The 24,051-nt window shown below is 46.8% G+C and overlaps 1 protein-coding gene across 3 annotated transcripts; it reads left to right on the top strand.

Annotated features, from left to right (window-relative positions):
• The first annotated feature begins 3,623 nt into the window (after positions 1 to 3,623).
• Positions 3,624 to 23,834, top strand: Las1l (LAS1 like ribosome biogenesis factor). Of its 3 annotated transcripts, XM_047535492.1 has the most exons (14): positions 3,624 to 3,945; positions 4,671 to 4,796; positions 5,763 to 5,832; positions 6,670 to 6,751; positions 7,576 to 7,857; positions 7,992 to 8,038; positions 8,903 to 9,012; positions 11,288 to 11,373; positions 12,063 to 12,269; positions 12,614 to 12,761; positions 17,859 to 18,388; positions 21,217 to 21,367; positions 21,835 to 21,971; positions 23,172 to 23,302. In XM_047535492.1, exons 1-13 carry the CDS (start codon positions 3,755 to 3,757, stop codon positions 21,956 to 21,958), a joined length of 2,154 nt encoding a protein of 717 aa, XP_047391448.1. In that variant the 5' UTR covers positions 3,624 to 3,754; the 3' UTR covers positions 21,959 to 21,971; positions 23,172 to 23,302. The 3 variants fall into 3 exon arrangements, with proteins under 3 accessions (XP_047391448.1, XP_047391449.1, XP_047391447.1); XM_047535493.1 differs by lacking the exon at positions 21,835 to 21,971 and having other exon boundaries at positions 7,576 to 7,761; positions 23,172 to 23,834; XM_047535491.1 differs by lacking the exon at positions 21,835 to 21,971 and having other exon boundaries at positions 23,172 to 23,823.
• Positions 23,835 to 24,051: the final 217 nt, after the last annotated feature.

The raw sequence follows: 24,051 nt of genomic DNA, 5'->3' as shown, positions 1-24,051 counted from the left end.
TTTTATTTTATTTTTTTGAGATAGTGTCTTCCTAAGTTGCCCAAGCTGGTCTTGTGATCCTCCTGCCTTAGCTTCCCAAGAAGCTGGGAGTAGTTGGGATTAAAGGTGTGTTTCACAGTGCCTAGATTATTTGTTTTAATTATTTATTTTTAGAATTACTGGGTATTGAATCCAGGGCCTTGTGCAAGCTAGGGAAATGGTATACCACTGAGCTACATCCTCATCCATTTTTAGTTTATTTTGTAACAGGGTCTCACTAAGGTGCCAAGGCTGGCCTTGAATTTGATCCTCCTGACTTAGGCGCCCAAGTAGCTGGGATCAGAGATATGCACCACTACATCCAGCTTGAATTGCATTTAGTAAATGTAAGTATTGTTTTGTGTAACTTTTGTTTTAGTTACACATATGTATGTGTGAAATGAGTCATGAAGTAAAATATATTTCTTACAGTGAGTCTGGATCCAAAAATGTATGAAAACGACTTGCTTTAGAAAGATACTGGTGGTTTCCTAAAAGAGATAATCCTTCTCTCAATTAGCTTGTACTTCATGGAGGAATACCTAATTTGCAGAATGGAATGGAGGCCCTGTTTATGTAGATTAAGGGATTGAGTGGAAAATTTGAATCCCTAATGTTTTTTGTTTTTACAACAGAGAGGGGAACTAATCATGTTGCTACTACAGTATGAAAGATAGAGACTAAACAAGAGCAACTTATTTTATCAAAAAGAGGCTTGAGTTCTTAATACTTATCAAAAAGAAAGTTTGAAAAATACTGCAACACTGCCTTACTGGGAGTTGATGTGGTTTATTTGGGAATCATTTAGTAAATAAGGATTAAACATAAGTGGGTAATGAGACTGTGTTAAACACTGGGACCCCTGCTATTGAAGCTGTTTGTTCTGATGCAGGTCTGTATATAGGTAAATGTAGTCCCTTGTCTAAAGGTTGTACACACAGAACCTAAGCTTCAGAGGAAATTAATAGGTTTTTCTTTTCCTTTGTCTTTTTTATTTTCAGTACTGGGGATTGAACATAGGACCTACCACATGCTAGGCAAGCACTCTACCACTGACCTACACCCCCTTCCCTTTTAAAATTTTATTTGAAGCCAGGTATGGTGGCACATGCCTGTAATCCCAGCCACTAGGGAGGCAAAGGCAAGAGGATTGCAAGTTCAAGGACCAACCTTACTTAGTGAAGTCCTCAGCAACTTAATGAGACCCTGTTTTGAAATAAAAATAAATAAAAATAAAAAGGCTCAGGGATGTAGCTCAGGGTAAAATGACCCCAGGTTCAATCCCTAGTACAAAAAAACTTTTCAGGACCGGGTTTCACTAAGTTTCCCAGGTTGGTGCTGAAGTTGTGATCTTCCTGCCTCAGCCTCCCAAGTAGCTGGGGATTGCAGGTGTGTACCACTATACCCATCTCCCTTCTTTGTTTTCTTCCAGCTCCCTTCTTTCTTAGTGGTTCCATCTTAAGCTAAGCAGCTTAGTTTCATATTTCTTATCTGTAAATTAATGAAGACAAAACCAACTTAACTGAAAAGACAAAATGTACGGGGCAATTAAGGACATTATTTTATTCATACTATCTCCATAGGGAGAATTCTCAAAGCAAATAAAGTAAACTTAGAGCTTTATAGAGGTAGGTAAACAAAGGAGTTATCCAAGAGTCTTAAGGGAGTCATAAGGAAGGTTGGAGAGAGTCTTATCTTAGCAAATTTGTCAGGGCAGGGCAATATGGTCCTTTGCAATTCAGTTTTGGAACACAAAAGAGTGGAAGGATTTCTCAACTCTTACTGCTGGCTTGGATGAAGCTCAAGATTGTCAAGTACTTTCCATAAGTCCTGGCCCAATGAAGGTATCCAACAAGTGTTTCTTTCCCTGCTTCCTTAAGCAGAATGATCTATAAAATGTCGGGGTTCAGAGAAGGGCCTGGCAGATTTATGAACTAACTGCAGAGGACCACACTGCTATGGCAAATTCCCTGAGATAAGACCCTCTCTAGTCTTCCTCATGACTTACACAGACTCACAGATGATTTTCTTGGGGAAACTGAATTTGATAAAAGATCCTGAGTTTTTGTGGGGTGCTGGGGAGTGAACCCAGGGCCTGTACTGCCACTAAGTACTCTACTACTGAGCCACATCCCAAGCCCTTTCTGTTATTTTTATTTTGAGACAGGATCCTGCTAAATAGCCCAGGTTGGCTGCAAATTTGCAACCCTCCTGCTTCAGATTCTCAAGTAGCTAGGACTAGAGTTGTGCAATACCACACCTGGTTAGAATCCTGAATCTTAAAGATGAATAGTGATTTTCCAGAAAGAGGGAAGGAGTGTGTTCTAGGGAGGGCTAACAAGATGGGCAAAGATGTACAGATTTAAAATATACATATGCAAACTACATTTCAGGGTAAGTTGACTGGAGAAAGCTGTACTACAGTGAATTGTAATTTGTTGCCATAAAGTGTTAAAAGAGACAATCAAGGCAAGGTTAAGATTACATCAATTGTTCTTTTTCAAGTGTTAAATTGGAGAATAATTTCTGTGAGAAGGATTGGGACAGTCTTAAATATATTTTAGTCAATCTGTAAAATCAGAAGGGCTTTGTGATATGCTTTCCTTCTAGAACCACCAAATCCCAAGGAATTCTGCTGAGAAACTAAGTATATACACCTTTGTGAATGTTGAAAGTAACAGCAGTGAAATGCTGGCAGGGTAAAATTTAACAATTTTAAGCTATGGGAGAGAACTAGGGACCAGTATAAAATCCTCACAGTACAGATGAAACAAACAAACAAACAACAAAAACAAACAAAAAAAAACAACAAAAACTACAACACAGAGAGGGACAGAGACCACACACAGCAGAAAAATTCAGATAAGACTAGAACCCAGGTCTTTGTACTTTAAAGATAACTCTCGTTCTAGTCATTCAGGTCTCATATCACGGTGCAATAGGCTCGTACAATAGGCTGGGTATTTGTTAAGAAGGCAGATCTCCTCCGCTATGCCTCAGAACAGGGGACTGAACCTAGGGGAGATCCAACACTAAGCTACATCCCCAGTCCTTTTTTGTTTGAGACAAGGTCTCACTAAGTTGACCATGCTGGCCTTGAACTTGTGCTCCTTGTGCCTCATCTTCCTGAGTCTCTGGGATTACAGGGGGGCCTGGCAAGAAAGCAGATATATTTTTAACTCATCCATAACTATCTCTACATCAGGTATTTTCGCTGTATTCCTTCTCAGCGTCCAAAGTGTTTTAATGGATTAGGTCCTGCTTACGGAAATAACAACACACCCGAAAGCCTATTTCCAGGAAGTACACTGGCAGACCACAATCCTTCCACCGCTCGCCAAGCGGCGCAACACAATTTTTGTTTCTGTAGTCCAGACACACCCTTTCCGGTCAGGGACAGAATCTCGAGAGCAACCAGGAAATTGGCGGAACCTAGAGGCTAAACACTTGCAGCCAGGTAGGACTGCTTTGTGAAAAGAACACTTCCGGTCGGCAAGGAAGTAATCACACGTGGTAAAATCAGCCTCCAAGTCCCACGTTTCGATTGGCTACGCTAACGCTGGGAGGCGGGCTTGCGTTGGGGTCATTCTCTCACATTGGTTGATGGCTCGGCGGCGTTTTGGAGTGAGGGTAGCACGTTGAGCTGAAGCCGTCCTGACCGCGGTGGCACAGGGCCAGGCATCTATCCCACTTCTGGTGGGAATTTGGGGCAGGGTCAGCTCTGGGTCCCCAGGGTATGGATCGTGTGTGGAGTGCATGGTACGGAAAGTGTGTCAAAGAGAAAAGGTCGTCGCCACTCTGGGCTCAGAGCATCGTGGTCGCCTGGCTCAGCAGGGCCGAGTGGGACCAGGTGACAGTCTATCTGTTCTGTGATGACCATAAGTTGCAGCGGTATGCGCTGAACCGCATCACAGTGTGGAGGAGCAGGTAAGGCGGCGGGCTCAGGCCTCTTGCCTGCGTGCTGGTGGCATTTCACCTCTTCTTGGTCAGGTTCCTAAAAGGCCCTATTCTGAAGTCCTCCCCTAAATCGCTTAATGATGCCACTTTCCCAAGTGCCTGGAGGGAAGTCGCAGTCAAACTCTTGCACTAATTCCGTTTGTGGATGAAAAGTAAGAGGGTGTGTCTCAACAATCCTCTTGTCATAACTGTGAGGTTTGACTTTTACCTCCAAAAAGTAACCCTTTCTTGGGGAGGGAGCCTGTGGGCCTGAATGAGGACTTAATGAGCAGGCCAACATCCTAGTGTGGATTTCTGATGCTAATTAGGGCAAGTGGAAGAGGGTCTTACGTGAAAAACCATTTTCAAGTGAGGTACCTCTGTCCAGTTTATAAGATTGGAGGGGACAGACTAACAAAAGATTCAGGGATTCTCTAACTGAATGGTTTGAGGGTTGCAGGGTGAAAGAAGGGTGTGTTGCACAACTATTGATTGGCAGTTTCAGTTAGATGTCTTGTGTACACCCTAGCCAGCTCCTAATGCCCTGTGTTGTATCCCACAGTCATTACCCTATTATTCCCATCTTCTTGTTTTGTGTCTTCATGCACTCTCGGGCCAGTATATAATGGGAATATCCTGCAGCAACCAAGGTTCTGAAGTAGAGGGTGGACCAGTGTAAAGGATCTTTATGATGGTGCTGGACTGTGGCCCTTTAGGTTAGGCAACGAACTGCCCCTGGCAGTGGCTTCTACTGCTGACCTGATACGCTGTAAGCTCCTGGATGTAACTGGTGGCTTGGGCACCGATGAACTTAGACTACTCTATGGCATGGCATTGGTCAGGTAAGACCTGCATGGGGTAGGAATTGGTATGGGGGTCGGTTTGGGATTTGAAGGGGGGCAAGCATGTAATAAGCAAGGCTTGCTTCAGTTACAGCCTGAAGCAAAAAGCCCTGAGTGTGGGTCAGCCTGTGATTGCTTGACTTGACAACTTTTGGAACCCCCCCATCAACATATTGTTTTTGTTCCTTTTTCTTGAAAGACTCTTTCATTTTTCTTTCTGTTTTGTAATATATGCTTGACTGGGTGTGTTGGAGGGTGCAGATTTAGACCAGGTGATTGCTGTAGGTCTGTTCTACCTTTGACAATCTGATTTTTAACTCCTTGCCCAGAGAAATTTTACTGAATGGTTTTGTTGCCCTTGGGTGTGATTTAATGTGGATTTTCCAGCTTTACCCCCCATCTGTACCTAGCACCACCCTTTTCCCTTTTCTCTCCCCCATGAACACTGAAAGGTTGCTGAGTTGTGGAAGTGAAGACTTGGGCTGAGAGTTCCTGACTTAACAAAGTGACTAAATGGTTCTAGCTGTCTCATACACATCAGGAAAAAGGTTGCCACTGAGTTTTCTCATGTGTCAAAGCTTTTTCTCATACTGTTCCCCATTACCTTGAGGTCCTCCCTTTCTCCTTTTACCTTCTCTGTCATTAACTGTGCTCCACATATTGTCCAATGGTCCTTTGTTCTGACATCTATAATATGTTATGTTTTAGCATATTATGTCATGATTATTTATCCTCACTTAACTTGTCAAGGCCAGAGCAGTTTCTTATTCGTATGGACTTAGTATAGGGCAGACTTTTAGTAAATGTTGGAGTGTATGGAACTATCCATGTTCTAACTGGCAATGACCTTAAGAAAAGGGCAGCTAGTGGAAAGGTTTTGGAGATGCAGACTGTCAGTAACTCAGCAAGATGTTTTGGATGAAACTGTTCCTTGGGCTGTGCCACTTATTTCTCCCCCAAACTCAGGTTTGTGAATCTTATCTCCGAGAGGAAGCAAAAGTTTGCCAAGCTCCCCCTCAAGTCCCTGGCTCAGGAGGTACGTATGATAAGATGGACTTGCTCAATTCTTTTTCTCCAGGAGGGCTCCCTAAATGGGGCATGGGGTAAGGTGTGTATACAATCAGACTAGCTCATCCCATCACTAATAACCGAGCCTGGCAAGAACCCCAGTGCCTCAGCTTCCAGCTTGAAAGAAGCAGAATTGCTCCCTTGCTCCTCATGATGTGTATGTCAGTGGACTTGACCAGTCCAGCTTGCTGGAGGTGGCCCAGTGAAGCTGAGGAGCCCAAATATACCAATGTACCACTGGGTGGGGGCAGGAAAGAGGTGGCAGTCACAACTCCTACTCTCAGGGACCTGACAGTCTGAGGGAGGAGACAGCTCAGCCAAGCAGCTTGAAAATGCCAGACATTCCTGAGTGAGTATTTGAAGTGTGCAGAGACCCAAAGGACAGACGTGTTCAGTTGTCAAGAGACACTCCCTGGAGGAGGTGTGGGATAAAGGGAGGGATAAAGGGGACTTAGGACAGGGAAAAGGGAGACTGGAGAAGGTAACTGTTAATGCTCTTTCACAGAAATCTTTGTTGGAGAAGGTAACTGTTAATGCTCGTTCACAGAAATCTTTGTTGGAGATTGGTTAGTGGTTGGGGTAGGTGGGTGTCCTTTTTTTCTTATTTTTAAGACCACAAAAAGAGTAGCAAAAAAACCTAATTGAGTGACCTGGTTTTTAATCTTGGCTCTGTTGGTAAGCCTGGAATCTTCTCTTAAGACCTCAGTGTCTCTATCTATACAATGGAAAGGATGTTTGGGCTAATTCATCCCTGGGTCTCTTCCAACTTTAATATTTTAAATTTCTATGCTCACCCCCCTATCAGGTGAACATTCCGGATTGGATTGTTGAACTTCGCCATGAGTTGACCCACAAGAAAATGCCCCATATAAATGACTGCCGCAGAGGTGAATACCCAGAGGGTTACCTATTATGGGCCCTGGGGACCTGGCTTGGTGGCATTTGGGATATAGGGTTCTTAACCTGGCATCAGGACTGGGATTAGGGTAAAACAAGTGAGGTACCCACCTTGACCACAAAATTTAAGGGACATCAAAAGCTCAGTGATCAAGATAGATAACATTTTAATGTGGAAAAATCTATGATGAACAAAATATGAACAATAAAAACAGGATTAGTATCACTGAGTTCTTTTGCTTCAGGCTCCAATGTGGCTTGGCAGGGTACTACTGTTCTGATGTCTTGATTACAGTTTTTTGGCCTCCCCTTAAATTTTGTTCCTGAGATGGCACCTCAATAGCCTCACCATAACAGGGGAGGGAAGGAGAGATTAAGAGACATTAGCTATTGCAGTGTCATGAACTCAGGAGTTCTTTGGACATCTATCTCATCCCAATTAAGGACACATATTTTAGGCTTTTCTTTTGTAATGAGTTGTAGAAAAGGGAAGAGACTTAGCAAAGGCCATGTCACTAGCTAGTGGGGTGGTATCTCGATTTTCCCACTTACCACCCCTTGCTGTTTTGGGCATTTCATTTCCAAATCCAGTGTTAGGACTAGGAAAGGAACTTCTGGTGAATAGGAGAAAGCAAAGAACAGGGAAATAACCCATAATGAAAAAGACTATATCTGGATATGTGAGATTTGAGCCTTGGAGCCAAGACTCTTTCCTAGGACTTTTCCTAATGCCTCCAAAAGGAGCCTGGAGACCTACTAGCTCCTTGCCTGAAGCTGCTCTTATGGTACTGCCTTCCTTCTTCCCCTCCTCCAGGCTGCTACTTTGTTTTGGATTGGCTCCAGAAGACCTTCTGGTGCCATCAACTGGAGAACAGCTTAAGAGAAACCTGGGAGTTGGAGGAGGACAGGGTGGAGACAGAGGAAGAGGACCAAGAAGAAGAGAAGAACATTGTTGATGACATCAAAGGACAGAAACCAGAGCCTCAGGATGATGGGAAAGGTGCAGAGTTGGATGTCAGGGCTGATGGAGATAGTAAAGTCAGTGAAGAGGTGGATGCTCATTTGGCAAAGGCCCTGAGACATAAAGAGTTGTATGGTAGGTGTCCATGGGGGCAAAGAGGGGCCCATGAGCCTGGAAAGCTCAGGCTTAGGTTAGCACTGGTTATTTCCCTGGCTCAATACTTCCTCAGGGGCTGTGGTATCCTGTATCTTTCCCCATTCTCTTTTCAGAAAGAGCCCGAGAACTGCTGGTATCCTATGAAGAGGAGCAGTTTAAGGTAAGAAAAGTCCCCTTGACTTGGCATGCATGTTCTCATCTGCCCCAGTCATTTCTTCCCTCTTGCCAGCTACCTGAGAAGTCTTGAGAAGGAATTTGAAAGAAAAGTGGCAAAGCATGAGGGAACTTCTCAGAAAGAGAGAGGGGGGGGGAAACTAGGAAGGAGACGTGAACAGCAGAGTCCAAGTGGATGATCCTCCACATCGATGGGAGCAGACAATGAAGTTTGTGGATAATCTGTCCTATGGGTGGTAGGGAACAACTGGGAATGGGTAGTTGCATAGTCCTGTAATTTTGGCACTTACCAGCAGGTGGGGCCAGAGAGCTTCCCTAGATGGGTAAGCCTGAGGAGTGCTGTTTTAGCTGGAAGGGAAGTAGCTTAGAAACCATTTAGTTCAACCCTCTCTTTTCAAAGAAGAAATTGAAGCTGTGAATTAATAAAAGACAGATGCAAGCCAATGATAGAATATATACAGTTAAGGTTAGAACCAGGATAATAATATGGGTCTCCTGATTCCCTTTCTTCTGTAATACCTTGCCCGCCCTCATTCCTTACCCTTTTGCCCAAAGGTTTCTGCCCATCTCCAACCAAATGCTTCCATTGGATATCTAACTATTGGGGTATCTGATTATTGGGAGCCACAGAGAATTTGGAGGAGGAGAAAGCCTGGCATTTAAGGGTCATGTGATTTTTATTTGTAGGGCCAGTAGGGGAGTTGTGGACCCATCCCTGCATGCTCTGCCTTGTCCCCATAGGGCAGTCCTGAAGTCTTATGGGAGGGGATCCTGGAGGGGTTGGGGGTAGGTTGCCTGACAGTGTTCCTTGAATGAACCAACTTTCTGATGGAAATCTTTTGACTGACAGGTGCTGGAGAAATTTAGGCATTTACCTCAGGCTGTTAAGGCATGGAATAAACTGTCCCCATGTGTAGAAGGCATCCTGGCAGAGCTCAAGGGGATTTCATGGGAGAACAGGTATGTAGCTAGGGAAACAGGGGCTGGCTACTCTCTAGGATAGAGGGTAGCAGCTTCATTGTAATCAGTTTCCATGTCCTAGCTTGCCAACCTGCTGTAGGAAAAATCCCAGGAATGATCCATGTCCTTCACATGGTGACCCCATGCTTTGCATGCTCCTCTGCCTCTGGCCCTGCCAGCTTCCAGCTTGGGGTTGCCTAGAGTGAGTCACTAGAATGTCAGAGGAAGGAATATTCACTGTCATTCATCCCCTCACCAGCTTTGTTCTTTTCTGTCAGGTAGGATGTGGTATTCTTGGCACGTAGGAGAAGCCTGTGATCATTAGCACTTCACTCCAGCCCTTGTCCCAATTTTAGATCAAAGATTCATGCTAGCCCATTCTTTAAAACTGCTATTACAAGGTATCAACCTTGGTGGTTGTAGTTTGGGGGACAGAGGAAAGGCTTTTCAGAGCCTGATCGTGAGTGACAAATTCTTCCTCTTTCACTATGGCTGTGAGCCTTATTTTTTTCCCCAAGAAACAATGCTCAACTCAACCAAAACAAAGAGAACCTACTCATTCTTTTCTCATCCCTTGTTCTTGGGAGCATTCTACTAAATTCAGCTGAAAGGGGGAGCTTTTCACTAAGAACCTGAGGAGGCAATGATAGACTAGGGAGAGTTGGAAAGAATCTGGAATGGAGCAAAATGTGGGTAGGTGGTATAGGTACTGGAGTAGGCCTAGAGGGGAACCTGCCAGTGTAACCTGAGGTTGACCCTGGAGTCTTTTCTTCACCCTAGGATAAGACTACTTACAAAGGTATTTATCAGTGTCCAGCCTAGGCTTCTTGGCTTTACTCTTCAGCAAAGGGGTGGCTAGTAGTTGTCTAGCAGCTGGGGAAAGTATCCTTGTGCCCCTACATGGTAGGGTTTGTCTGGTAGTGCTAAGTTAGCAGGTTGGCTGCTCTAAGTGTTCTTGGATACTGACCTAAGAGAATAAGAGATAGGTAGAAAGACAGCTATTTTTCCTCAGGCCTGCTCTGCTGGAGGGAGGGACCTGAGTGTGCTATCACTTCTTCAGGTTTTGGGATACCCTGGGACCTATTTTCCACCCTTTAGGCCTAGTTAGCTAGGAGAGGCTCTTGGAAAGCCACTAGGTCTGGAGCAATTAGCTTGCTTTTGCTAGTTTCAGTTTGAGCTAGATGGGTTTAGTATAGCCTACTTTATCCCATCAAACTTTTTCTGGGTTTTTAGAGTTCCTGATAAGAGGGCCTATGCCCAGCTACTCAGGAGGTTGAAGCAGGAAGATCACAAGTTTTAAGGGCAACCTGGGAAACTTAACAAGAGCCTGTCTCAAAAACAAAATAAAAAGGTCTGGGAGTGTATGCAGCTCAGAGATAAAGCACTTGGCCAGCATGTGTGAGACTCTGAGTTCAATCCCAGTACAAAAAGAAGAAGGTGGCCTATGGATCATATTTCATATTTGAGCCAGCAGTTGAATCCCCACAATTTCTACTTCTAGGATATAAAAGAAGGCAACCAGTTAGAAGGGGAGGTGTAATGAAATAGAGAATGATCAAGAATGACCAAGGGAAACAAAGACTACAGGAAGTGAAGTTTAAAAGCCCTTTACCATAATCCTAGGCATTTAACTTTTTCTCTATAGACCTGAGACTTGCCTTCATCTGTTTTGAGGTTTATTCAGCCACTACTGCTCTCATTATGGGCCATGGATCAACATGTGCTTGATAAATGCATGCTCAAAACCCACTGGTGCCAGCCCTGGCCCCAGGAGGCTGAAGCCTAAGATCCCCTTGTCACCTGCCCAATCTCTTGCAATGCTGCCTTGGCCACTTGAAGAACCAGAGACTTTAGTTTCAGATCTTGTATCAGCTTCAGTTGGCTAAACTCTGGTCCTTTTTTTCTAACCCCACCAGTGCTCAGGATTGAACCAGAGCCTAGCACATGCGAGGCAAGGACCTACTGCTTAATTATACCCCCAGCCCTTTTTAAATTTTATCTTGAGACATGGTCTCACTGGATTACCCAAGCTGGCCTTAAAATTGTGATCCTCCTGCCTCAGCCTCCCAAGAGTAGCTGGGATTATAGGCATGTGTCACTATGCCCAGTTTATCATCATTATCATCATTATTTTGTGATACAGGGTCTTCCTATTTTACCTACACTGGTCCCACATTCCTAGGTTTACGTGATCCTCTCATCTCAGCCTCCTGAGTAGCTGGGACTACAGACACGCACCACTGTACCTACCTAAACTAGTGTCCTCTTATTCTAGGAATGCTGTACTGGATGCTTTTTTGGACGATGGCTTTCTCATTCCCACATTTGAGCAGTTGGCAGCTTTACAGATAGAATATGAAGGTAAGGTCCTAGGGGCTCAGTGCGACACTAGGGTTCTGTGTTTCCTGGGCAGGGATACCAGAGTGGACTGGGGCCCAGGGTGGGGCGGAAGCTTTTCAGCCCTCCTGACTGAGCAGAACAGGGAACTCTGCTGATATGCAGATGTGGGATTGTCCTTAGGTGACTCCGAACTTGGTAGGGTGAGTGGGGTGGGTAGGGTTGGGGGAGTCTTAACACCATTATTGTGCCATGTTAATTGTGATTTAGCCACTAACTAGACAGCTAGAGCAGCAACACTGGAATGGCCTTGTGAGGTCATCTAGTCCAACATCCTCATGTTACAGATGGTCAGACTGAGGTCCAAAGAGGGGAAAGTACTGACCCAAAGTCACACAGTGAGTTATTGACAAAGTTGAAGCTAGAACCAGAGCTCTTTTTCTTTTTATACTTTGTTTTGAGTCAGTTGTTTGTTGCCAGATACTAACTGGTTTCTCTTTTCCTGCTGTTCTGCTCTCCTCTTTCTTCCTGTTCTGCGGTGGCAACTCTGTTGTTGGTGGTGGGGCTTGCGCGCGTCTGCTTTCTCTGTCTCTCTCTCGCTCTCGCTCTCACTCTCGCTCTTGCTCTCTCTGGCTCTTCTGCTCTCTCTCTTGATCTCTCACTCTTGCTGCCATTGCCCTCCCCTCCATCAACGGTTGTCCCTCACAAACCAGAAAACATGGACTTGAATGACGTCTTGGTGCCAAAGCCGTTCTCTCAGTTCTGGCAGCCCCTGCTCAGGGGCCTGCACTCCCAGACCTTCACGCAGGCCCTGCTGGAGAGGATGTTCTCTGAGCTGCCAACCTTGGGGGACAGTGGGATCCGGCCCACCTACATCCTTAGATGGACCATTGAACTGATCGTGGCCAACACCAAAACTGGTGAGGGAGACTAGCCCTAGATCCAGGGCCTAAGGTAGCCCAGGAAGTGCCACTGTCCTCAGCTCTCTGCTGAAAATCACTGGGTTGATACCTCCCTTGTTAAAGGTTTAGGTTCATCTAAGAGGGCCCTGAGGGTACCAGTGGACAAATTTTCCTCTTCCTTTTTCTCCTCAGATCCAACTAAACTGGGCTGGGGAAAAGTGCTCTTAATGCTATGAGCAGTTGGGAGGTATAGGGTAGGAAATATGGGGGGAATGGAAAGGGGCAGAGCCAAACTTTTCAAAGTGAAATGTTGTGGGTGGGGCTCACAGTTCCTTCTTCTCAGTCTCTCTCTTCTCTCCTAGGAAAGAATGCTCGCCGGTTTTCTGCAAGCCAGTGGGAAGCAAGAAGGAGCTGGAGGCTGTTCAACTGCTCTGCCTCCCTTGATTGGCCCCAGGTGGTTGAGTCCTGCTTGGGCTCACCTTGCTGGGCCAGTCCCCAACTCCTTCAGCTGTAAGTTTCTTGAATTCCATCTGGTAAGAGGGTGAGGTCCTATAAGCTTTGGGGCCACATGGCCCTAGAGTGGCCTAATTGGAAGACACTTTTGAGGACATCTAGCCCAGTCCCCCTCCCACAGACATATGGGGGAACTGAGTCTGGGTAGTGCATAGAGTAATCTTGCTTTTAGAACGTACAGTTTATGACCTGGCTGAACTGAGTCCAGTGTGAGAATGCTTAGCACAGTGGCCTGCACAGAGTAAGTGCACAATAAATGGTAGCTGCTGTTTATTATCAAACCCAGGTCTTCTGACTCCAAGCCCAATGGTGTCTCCTCTATTAGTTTTCCCAAGGTACCTCTGATAGTTACTCAACAACTTTTAGTGGCTCCCTATTGCCTTCCTGGTGAAAGGAAGGCTTCTTGGCTCAACATTCAAAGATCTTTCTGATTCTGGCCCTGCCTGTCATGGTGTCCATACATCCCCTTAGTCCCCTTTACCCAATCCACCCTGGGTTCTAATGATCAAACTGAATATTGCACTGGTCCTGTAAATGCCTGTGGTTGTCTCTCTTTCCTCCTCTCTGTCATTTCCTGATCCCAAACCACTTCCCTCATTCTCATGGATGCCTTCAGCACCTGTTTTTCTTCTTGCTTTCTGGAGCAATATCTGTTTCATTTGGGTGACCCATTTGACACTGCAGCTCCTCAACTCCAGTGACTTCATTTTCCACTATATTCAGCAACCCATTTCCATCACTCAGAGCTGTTTCATCTCTGAAAGCTGACATTCCAGCATCCTGCTCGGTGACCACCACCTCTTGTTCTTCTAGTTTTCACCCTCACATCCCATGACACCTGCTCTTTGCCCTGCATCCAGACCTCCATCCTTCCATTTCCTCCCTCCCTTGACCTTGCTTCTGCTCAGTCCTGTCTGTGGTTGATCGCTTCAGCCACTCATCATCAGCACCCTCAACTCTGCTCATCCTTTGGCTATATCTGACTTGCAAACCCCCATGCTGGGATTGATCCTTCCCACTCTGCTTCCCCTGCTCCTCAGCCCAGGTAGCTGAGCTCTGCTGGAGAAAGCCACATAGCCCTGCGGATTGCTGCCACTGTAGAGGTATGATTTTTAATCTCGGGCCAGGCCTCAGTTCTGCTTGTCTGAACTTTTACTTGTTTTCTGACAACTTTTTCTCCCATTCCCTGACTATTCTGAACCCTTACCACTTACCTGGAGCCCCTCCCTCTCTCCCATTTCAACCTAGCTTCCTCGAGCACATGGAGGCATCCAACAGGGCCCCCTCGACCTGAGGTCCAACCCTCGTGAACTGATCTGCGGCTGCAGTCAACCTCGCCAGTCTCAGGATGAGGTGGCCTTGCCTCTCCTCAAAGCCTGCTCCTCCACCTGTGCTCTGGAGCCACCTCTGCCAGCATCACTGGGGCTTCACCCCAGCCTCTCACTTGCTCTGCTGGCTCTTGCTCCTCAACTTACGAATGTGTCTGTTTTTCTCCTCTTAAAACAAAACAACAATAATAACAACACAAGAAAAATCTGCTTTGACCCTGCATCCCTCTGTTGGGATATCACCAGCTTATCACTCCTTCCCCTCTGATCTCAAAAGAGTAGTCCTCAGCCAACAGTCTCGATTTCCTCACTGCCCTCTTACTCCTTAACCAACTGGAATTTGGTGCTCACCTCTAGAGCTGCTTTGACCTAATTACCAAATCCAATGGGCCCTTGTTAGTCTCTGTGTCTGCTGCATTGAAAATGTTTACTACTCCCTCCTAGAAATGCCTGTGCTTATTACTGTTACCTATAAATTACTAAGGCCTAAATCTCTTTATTTAGCCCAGGCCTTCCTCGCCCTCCATGGTTAAGCCTCCTGTACTCAACTGCATGACAAACATCTCCCCTTGAATGGCCCACAGGCACTTTAGTGTGACCAAAAGAATTGGTCATCTTATACCCCAACTGAAAAGTGATCTTTCTCCTCTATTCCCTATCTCACTTGGTGGCAGCGCCATCTACCCTGTCCTGTTGACTCCTAAATATTTCCCAAATCTGAGATTTTGTGTTGCCGTGTCTACTTCTCCCAGTGTCTCCTTTCCTCTAGACTAAGTTTTTCAAGAGCAAGCGCTCTATATTAGCTGTCTGTGCCCGAGCACACCACACAAATCCAGGCACCAAACAGGCCCTCATTAAACTGAAAACTGCTCTGCTGTTTCCTTGCCAGCAGTGCTGTTGTTGGTGGGAGCTGACCTATGCCTGAGGAATGAATGAAGTGGGAGACTGGATGCCAAAACCCTTTTAGTCCCTGATTCCCTGGTTGAGTTCAAGTCTTTCTTAAATCCTTATGGCATTTGGGCACAATAGTGTGTTAATATGATTAAAAAATGTGGCCTTATAGACATATTCAGCCAAGGCAAGGCCTCCAGGAGATGGGACTGAACCAAACAGTCATATTGCCAGATGTGTGTGCTATAGACTAGAAGTGACATGGATGGGTGGGAAACTGGGAGGATAATCAGATGGGTCTGGAGGCATCAGGAAGAGCATCATGAAGGAACTACTTGAACAATTCAAACAGAGAAAAGAATAAAGGAAGTTTCAAAGTGCAGAAGGAACACGGCATGTGTATCTGGGGTGGGGGAGGGAGTGAGAAGAGCAGCATGGAGAGGTTTGGATAGGTTGCCTTCAAGGTACTTTCCAATCCTAAGTGCCTGCAGAGTGGAAGCTGCTGGTCTTGGAGAAGTCTGGACCACAGAGATCTTCTCCCAACCCAAGCATACCAGAGGGATGCGACACATGCCAGCAGTAACAGCGGCTTACTTGGGTACGATTTCTTGTGCACAGATCCTGCTTTTCCCAGATAATCAGTGAATTTATTCCTAATTACCCCATTAAACAGAGTGGGGATAGAGGGGATGTGCCCAGGTATTATGCTGCAAGTCAGAGCTGGGGCCAGAATCCAGGTAGCCTGTCCTTAGTCCTGTGTTCTTCATAATGCTTTAATAGAATGTACCATTACCAAAAGCATCTGTTGTTAGATGAATACAGAACTTGGCTTTTGTTTTCCCCAGAGAAAAAAAAATAAAAGATACCACTGACTTTTAAGTGACAGACATGATGCTGTGTTTTTTTGTAGAGTTTATTTCATTTAATTTGACACAGCAATCTTGGGAGGTGGAGATATGGTACCCTTCTTTGACAGATAAAATATTGAGGCTCTGAGGAGTGAAGTGACTTGTCTAAAAGTCACATGGTTTGTAGACAGTGGGACAGGGATCTGGGCCCAGGTCCTGTCAGTCTGAAGTTCACCTTTCCATCAGTCCAAACCTGTGACCTTCTCAGTCCTGAGCTGTACCAGGCATACACAAGGGAGGAGATGTCTTTTGAGATTGTATCACCCCTGCACCTGAGTAGTCAGACTGGACAGCTGGAGATAGTGGGTGGGTAATAACAAACAGTGGTGATAAGGCTTCTTGCCAGTATCGAGTGCCTGGGAATATTTATTATTAATCACACTAATGGACCACAGTGAGAGGGCAGAGAGTTACTCTAGCTTTTCCTCTAATAAAGCTGGAAGCTTTTCAAGAACTTCCCCGAGCCAACCAATATCAATTCAGTTTGAACCAGGGTCCTCTTGGAGTACAGAATTGGCCCTGCAGAGATACTGTCTCAGTCAAGTCATTAGCCCCCAGCCCTGCCCCCACAGTGCAGTGGCCATGCATATGTGACCAATCCTTGGGTGCTGGGAGAAAAAACAGCCCCCTGGACATGTGGTCTGCCCATGAACCATGCACAGTTCACACTCCATACACCTAGAAGGACACTCCCCATCCCTCCACCCTGCCCAACTGTCCAGTAGGACCTGGGTGCCTAGTAGGTGCTAGCTTCTATGCGAGACTCCATGAGGAAGGCTCGTCCTCTTGCTCCCCAGCGGCTCTGTATCTGTTGGTGGTTTTGTTGTCAGCACCGTCTGTTGTGTGCACAATGTTATCATCTTTAATTCCCCTCTGCCTGACCCTTGCCATCGGTCACCAAGCCCTGCTCTCTGTCTGTCTGTCCTTCCCAGCTTCTCTCCCTCTCATCTCCCCTGCCAGTGCCCTAGGTCAACCCTGTCACAGATTCTGGCCTGAACTGTTGAACAGCCTCCTCCCTGGTCTCCCTGCCTCCAGACTGCCCTGCCCCAGCCATCCTCCACGTGGTCACCATGGTGATCTTCAGACAGGCAGCCTTCACCTGGGCTCAGTTGGCAGGCAAGCCAGGCCCCAACATACACACACTTCCCTCCCCAGCCCTCTCTTCCTGGTATAGATCCTCAGCACAGGCCTTGCCCTCTAGCCAGGCTACTCTCACCACACGCAGCAATGCAGTGTGCTCGCTCTTGTCTGGTCCTCCTGGGCCTCAGTTCCAGCATGAAGCCCTCCCTCAGTCGCTCCTCCCTCCTTGTGCTCTCTGCCTGCCCCAACTCCTATAGTGCCCCCAGAAGGTCTGTGATGCTCATCAGGCCTCCCTTTCACATCCTGCTTTGTCTTGTCAACTGCTGCTTTTTTTTTAATTTCTTTTCCTCCATTCCAGGCTGGGCTGTAGCTGTTCTGTAAAGGGATCACATATTGTGTTCTACTCAGAAGGAACCCAGCACACTGCAGGCATATCCTTGAAGTTCAGGACAGATTGCTCAGCCAGGCCTGAGGAGAGAGGGATCTGCCATTCTCATTTCCAGCCTGACAGGCCTGTTGGCTAGTTTGTGTATTTATGTAGCGTTTCAGTGCAGACTAATAGCTATCATTTATTGCATGCCCACTATGTGCCAGGCACTGTGCCAGGCATTCTATGTGAGCTCTCTTATTTACTCATCCCAAGAAACCTAGAAATTAGGTATCATTATTATTCTCATTTTACTGAGAATGGAAGTGAGGTACAGAGATGAACCACAGAGCTTATTCAGGTTCCATGGTCCTTTTATTTCTGTGTTCTTTCTGCTGTACTCACTGCCTTTTAGAGGCAGGTGTAGAAGCTCAGGGACCAAGTTCAAACCCTAGAGTGTTGGAGTAGGAAGTGACTTGAGATTTTGAATCTTTCCTACCCATCCCTCCCTTTTGTTCAGTGTCTTCAAAGCCATGGGACAGGTCCTGCCAGATGGGGAGCAGGAGAAGCTGCTGCGCATCTGTTCCATTTATACTCAGAATGGAGAAAACAGCCAGGTGAAAGAGGGATCAGAGGCTCCCCCCATTGTGAAATCTCCATACACACTGGACAGCCTGTACTGGGGTCTCAAACCAGCTGGTTCTAACTGCGGGTCTGAAGGAAAGGCCCAGCAGCAGGGGGAACAGGGCAGCCATAATGATAGCAATCAAGAAGAGAAGGAGGAGAAAAAAGTGTTGCAAGATCAGATGGAGGAAGAAGACGAGGAAGAGGAAGATGACCTTGAAGAGGAAGAGGGGATTGAAGATGATGATGAAGATGTTGATGAAGAAGATGATGATGACGATGATGAAGAAGATGAGGAAGAAGATGAAGACAGAATGGAGGTGGGGCCTTTCTCTACTGTGCACGAATCCCCTGCTGTGGAGCATGCCAGACTCCTGGCTCATAAAAGAGGAGCTTTGCAGGGTTCTGCATGGCAAGTTAGTTCAGGTAAGGAGCCTAATACCCACGTCCTCCCCTCACCGTTTTCTTCCCTTTGAAATGACTTTTGAGATTTCCCTTCACCCTAGGGAAGAGATGGAAAGTGGCAGGAGGTAGCCAGTGTGAGTCAAGCTTGGGAGGAAGCCAGGTACATGGATGACAAATGGCTTTCTTCCCCCTGAGGATGGAGCATGTAAGCACCAAGGACCACTGTTGGGGTGCTGGCTTTTTCATTTATAGAGAACATTCAGAGGGAACTGCGTGGGTGTGGGCACCAGGCAATAGCACACAGGCAGGAGAAAGTGAGAAGTGGAGGGTATATACATATGATTCTGCTTCATGTGCAGTAAGAAGGAGTGCTTTCTTTTTATTCATGGAGGCTGGCTGGTGGTGAGACACAACATAATCCAGTGAGGCCACCAGAAGGAACCCAGGGCATTTAGTTTAGAGACATTGGAAGTATGATCAGAAGAGAGAATAAAGAGTGGTATGAATTTTAGATGTTCACACAAAGTCATGAGACTAGAGCCCAGAGGAATGGGTGCAGGGAAGATTGGTGGTGTGAGAGTAGGGTACGTGAATCAGCCTCTCTGAATGTTGTTTTTTGAGTGTCCTCATTTAGATTGTGAAGTGAACCTCAAGGAAGACAACCTAGGAGTAACAGAACATTCTGGTGTGTATATGGGCATGTGTGCATGTACACACTAGAGAAAAGAGCACAGCCTGTGTGTGCTAAGGCCTGAGGGAGGGACAACAGCTGAACCATGATAGGGAGTGAGATGAAACCAGAGACAAGGCAGTGAATGAGCTTATAGGGAGTGATGCAGCTTTCGCCCTTGCGTGGATGGGTATGGAAAGGCTAAGGTATAAAGGCCCTGGGTGTGAGTGCTAGGGATGGGTGAGCACATTTTTTGTCTGTGTCATAAAGAATCTGTGTGTTCTGGGGTGGTGTGTTTGTGCCTACAAGGTAAATTATGGCACAGGGATATATCTTAGGGCAAGAAAGGCTATAATTGCCAAAGACATAAAGGTATCTTTGTAAATAGCAAAAGGGAGGGATGTTTGTACAAGCAAAATTTGTGTGTGTGTATGTGTGTGTAAGAGAAAAAGTAGGGAAAGAAGTCACTGTGAAGTGGGCTGTAGGGTAGCTGTGTGTGCATACACTCACAGTCATGTCTTTTTTGTTGTTGTTGTTTTGAAGAGGATGCAGGGTCACTGAGATCCATGAGGGCCAAGAGTTAACTGTATGAGGGAAAGAAGTGGCAGCAGTGAGAGATGGGAGCCTATAGAGTGGTGTGGGGACAAGGAGTTGAGACTGCCATCCACATGTGGCCTGTGTGTCCATGCTGTCCTTGAAGGGAATTGGACAAGGGTGTCAGGCAGGGGCAGTGATATAGACAGTGCTGGGGATATTAGTGATGGGGGGATGGTCAGGTCACTGCCAGACAGAGCCTATGGGTGGAGTGGCCCCTGTTCCTGAAGATATCTCTGTATTATAGCATGATACAGGGCATTAGGACAGGCCTGTAACAGAGCCAGGGATGGTGAGAGGAAGAGCCTTTTTTTTTCCTCTTGCATACTGCGGGTTGAACCCAGGGCCTGGTACATACTAGGAATATGCTCTACCACTAAGGTACACCCTCAGCCCATCATCTTGTTTTGAATCGACACATGCTTATGGGAGGCAGTGTAATAATTTGATACATGTATAAAATATGCAGACAGCACTTCTGGAGGGACTTCTGTATGGTTTATGTGAAAAACTAGTTCAGGTTTGATACTTTACAGAATGCAAGGGGCCTTAAGAAAAGGAAAATTCTTTGAATATCAGGGAGATTCAGGAAGTCAGAATATGTGTGGAAGAGCTCACTAGCAAAGGATTCTCTTAAAAAAATGGATGTATTTGTGTAAGGATAAGGAGGAAGGATTTAATATGACACTATGGCTGGTGTTGAAGCAATAAGACAGGGATAGGAAGGGGCCTAGCATGGTCCATCCTAAAGTGGAGTATCTTTGTGTGTGTGTGTGTGTGTGTGTGTGTGTGTGTGTGTGTGTGTGTTGGGGGTAGGCTGTTGGTTTGAACTAGGAAAAGCTAGGGTATGAAATCTTTCCTTCTTTCCCTTGCCATTATTCCTTTTGTGTCTAGGCATGTGTGGAGTGGTAGGGACATGAAGCTGTCTGGTTTGTATGCCTGAGATCATGTGAGGTGTGGAAGGCAGGGAGTGAAATGGGGGACATTCATTGAATGGAGGGCTTGGTATGTGTGCTTCTGTATACTTGGGAGGCAGTAGGAGATGGGACATGTGAAATTGCCCTTCCCTGGATAATGTTCTTTGTGTGTGGCTTTGGGGGCAAGAAGACCTTGAATGGGGCAGGGAAAACATGGTACCTCAGAGAACCCACCCCGAAGTAGAGTGGGAAGAAGGGCCATAAAGAATGTGTGGTGGTCATGTGCTATGGTGCCCACCTGTAATCCTAGCAACTCCAGAGGGTAAGGCAGTATGATCACACTTTCGAGGCCATCCTTGGCAAATTCAAGGATAGCCTGGGCAACTTAGTGAGGCCCTGTCTCAAAAAATAAAAATGGCTGGGATATAATACCACCCTTATGTTCATTCCTCAGTACTCCTCCACTACCCACAAACAAAATGTAGTGGAGTGCTAAGGTAGAGAGGTACTTATGAGGATAGATGGAGGGGAGTGAGGGTGAGGGTATGCAGACAGTTCATGTTGATGTGGCTAAGTGGGCTGGTTGGATGGACAAGGTGGATAGGCCTATATACCAGTTATAGAACCAGTGCATAAGCCTATTCTTTCTGCCTCTCTTTGCATCACAGAGGACGTACGATGGGACACTTTCCCCTTAGGCCGAATGCCAGGTCAGACTGAGGACCCAGCAGAGCTTATGCTGGACGGTTATGACACCATGTATCTTTTGGACCAGCCTGTGCTAGACCAGCGACTGGAACCCCCAACGGGCAAGACTGGGTGAGTGCCCATGTCAGCAAGATTTCTCACCCCCTTTGTCTGCCACCTGCAGGAGGGAAAGGAGACAAAGTGGGGTGGGCGGGTAGGTGGCTGGGCCCTTGCTAGGACTCCCTGCCCCTAGTATGGCGTGCCATTGAAGTATGCACAGAATGCTGTCTTGGCACCCCTTGCAGATTGAGTCCAGTTTGTGTGTTTGTATACGTGCTCACATTTGCATGTGTGTTTTGGGAGGAGAGGGGTTCATAGCTTTCAATGAATTCTCTGAAGGGTTCACCATTCCTGAAAGGTCAAGAACAGATGCTCTTCATTCTGTCCCTGAGGAGAAAACTGAGGCCCAGAAAGGGGAATGGATTTGTCCAAAGGTGCACAGAATAATTAGTAGGCCTCCCTGCACTGTCCAGGCATCTTGGTAGCAAGGCCTGCGCAGGGTTCCATGCTCTCCCTCGAAACTCGCCTTTGGATCACAGGCGTGAGAGCCCTGGGGTCATCAGGGAGCCAGGAACCAAGCAGCCCTTGCTGAAGGGCTATGCTGGTAACACAAAGGAGCCCGTCCAGAGGGCCTGTACATTCCGGAATGCTGGGCCATTGTGACCAGGAGAATCCTGTGAGTACCAGAGAGAGACCCCTTTGGGCCCCTGAAACTGATAGTCCATCCCTGTGCTGTTTGCTGACTCCATGGGAGATGAGCCCCTCTTCATCTGGGCATTCTGGGAGAGGACTCTGGATCCCAGGGGTCCCAGAAGCAGGCTAGGCCCAAGACAATGCCATGGACTCTGTCTGAGGCAAGGGGGCCATAGACCTTTTGGAAAAGAGAGGAGATAGCTGGGGAAGCCAGAGCGGAGTGGGATTCACCTATCTGAGAGACCCCTTCTCCCTTTTGTCCCAGCTAGCCTGACCCTGGGTAAAGCTGACTTAGTGAGCATCAGGGGTATCAAGGTGTAGGCAGGTGGAGCTATTAAATCAAGAAGGAAGCAGATTTTGCCCAGCTCCTACAGTTCCTGGGCTGGAGCAGGGCATGTCCACTACTGCCTTGGCTATGTGGCCTTGGGCAAGTCCTTTCTCATCTCTGGACCTCAGTTTCTTTGTCTATAAAATTGTGGGTGATGGGAGGGATGGGACTAGATCATCTCTAAGGGTTTTTTCAGCTGCAGTAGTATAACCATGGATCTGCCTGAGGGGAAGGATGATGGCTTTGATCTCAGCTGTCACCTCATCCAGCTGGAAGGACCTTTGACCTGCAGGAAGCAGGGGAAGCAAGGGTGTTTTGAGCTGGGCCAGGGAGAGGGAGGGCAGTTGTCTCCCTCAAGCAGTCTTGCAATTGTGGGATGGGAGCTAGGCCTATCCCTACAGCCTAAGCCTGGCCTTCAACCCTTTAACTAGCTATTATATGTGGGAGGGATCCAGCCCAGAGTCTCCTGGGCCCCCAAGCTCCAGGATCTTGGAAGGGAGGCCCTGTTAAGGCAGCCACTTTCATTATTTTTCTGGGGGTGGAATGATGTGGGATCCCCTTCCCTTAACCCAAATAGCTCTCCATGGGCTTTAGTTTGGTTTATGAACTGGGTTTTGTATAGTGTTTCCTTTGAAAAGTTCACTTTTCCTTCCTTCCTTCCCTCAACTATGGGGAGGGCAGAATCACTCCTGGAGCCCAACTGAAATCACTTTTCAGATTTGCTCCAATCTGTTGTATAAAAAGCCAGGCAGGAGGGTGGGCCCTTCCCATAGACATGCACACATCGGGCACTCTTAGCCCCTCTGGAGCCTAAAGTTGCCTCGTTCCCTGACTGACCCCTGACTCTTTCCACAGCACCCTGGGCCTAAGCTGTGGTGTTGGCAGTGGCAACTGCAGCAATAGCAGCAGCAACTTTGAGGGCCTTCTCTGGAGCCAGGGGCAGCTGCACGGGCTCAAAACTGGCCTGCAGCTCTTCTGATGCCACCCTTGATGCAACTATTCATCCATCCCTGCCAGGACAACAGCCCACCCCAGAGTACACCTGATGTTCCATGATACAATTGGGAGACAGACTGAATCAGCTGCATCAAATCAGCTTTCCACCACAATGGAATTTTGAATGTTTCTCCCCCTTTTAGTTTGCTTTGTTTTGAAAAACAATAAACAGGCAACTGTAGTTTTGGTGTTTGTGAGATAAGTGAGTATGTGCTGGAACAAACCAGAATAGTTCTCCCTTTACTGTGCGAACTCCAGAGAAGGTGGACAGATAACTAGCCTTTGAGCAGGAGCTGGGTTCTCTTGAGCCCACTGGCTCTGATTGCTTCTACAGTCAGACTCCACCCATACCTTCTGCCTGATTCCATTGACCATTTCTGCACCCCTCAGCTTTAGGATGGGTTCAGCTGACTTTGAAGCATCAGGCCCAGAAGAGAGGCATTGCTGGCCACTGAGTCTACCCAGCAAATGAGATGTGTTTGTTGGGGCTGGGTTTGCTCAAAATATTACGGACAGTAGAAAGGAGATCCAAGTTTTGCTGCTTATCTCCTCGTCTGACCTCACTAGGCACCAAACTAGTTGAAAGATTATTATTTTACCTTGAAAAGATAGCCCTGTGGTGGGTGGAGCTAGAGTAATATCTTAGGGATTGACCCAGTCCCCCCTTCTTTGTGGGCACCAAGTCTCCTCACCTCACCCTCTTGCCTCACCTCAGTGCCTACCCTGTGTTAACCCTGAG

The sequence above is a fragment of the Sciurus carolinensis genome, chromosome X, assembly GCF_902686445.1.
Source record: "Sciurus carolinensis chromosome X, mSciCar1.2, whole genome shotgun sequence".
Classification (NCBI taxonomy): Eukaryota; Metazoa; Chordata; class Mammalia; order Rodentia; family Sciuridae; genus Sciurus; species Sciurus carolinensis.
Note: the sequence above shows the minus strand (reverse complement) of the source record. Positions and strands in the feature narration are given on the sequence as shown.

What these genes read in the sequence shown, in the direction of transcription:
- Las1l (XM_047535491.1), top strand. Translation starts at nt 3,755, where the DNA reads ATGGATCGTGTGTGGAGTGCATGGTACGGAAAGTGTGTCAAAGAGAAA. An exon ending in ATGAAGAGGAGCAGTTTAAG is followed by an intron (nt 8,039 to 8,902) that starts GTAAGAAAAGTC and finishes TTTGACTGACAG; the next exon opens with GTGCTGGAGAAATTTAGGCA. An exon ending in GGGATTTCATGGGAGAACAG is followed by an intron (nt 9,013 to 11,287) that starts GTATGTAGCTAG and finishes CTCTTATTCTAG; the next exon opens with GAATGCTGTACTGGATGCTT.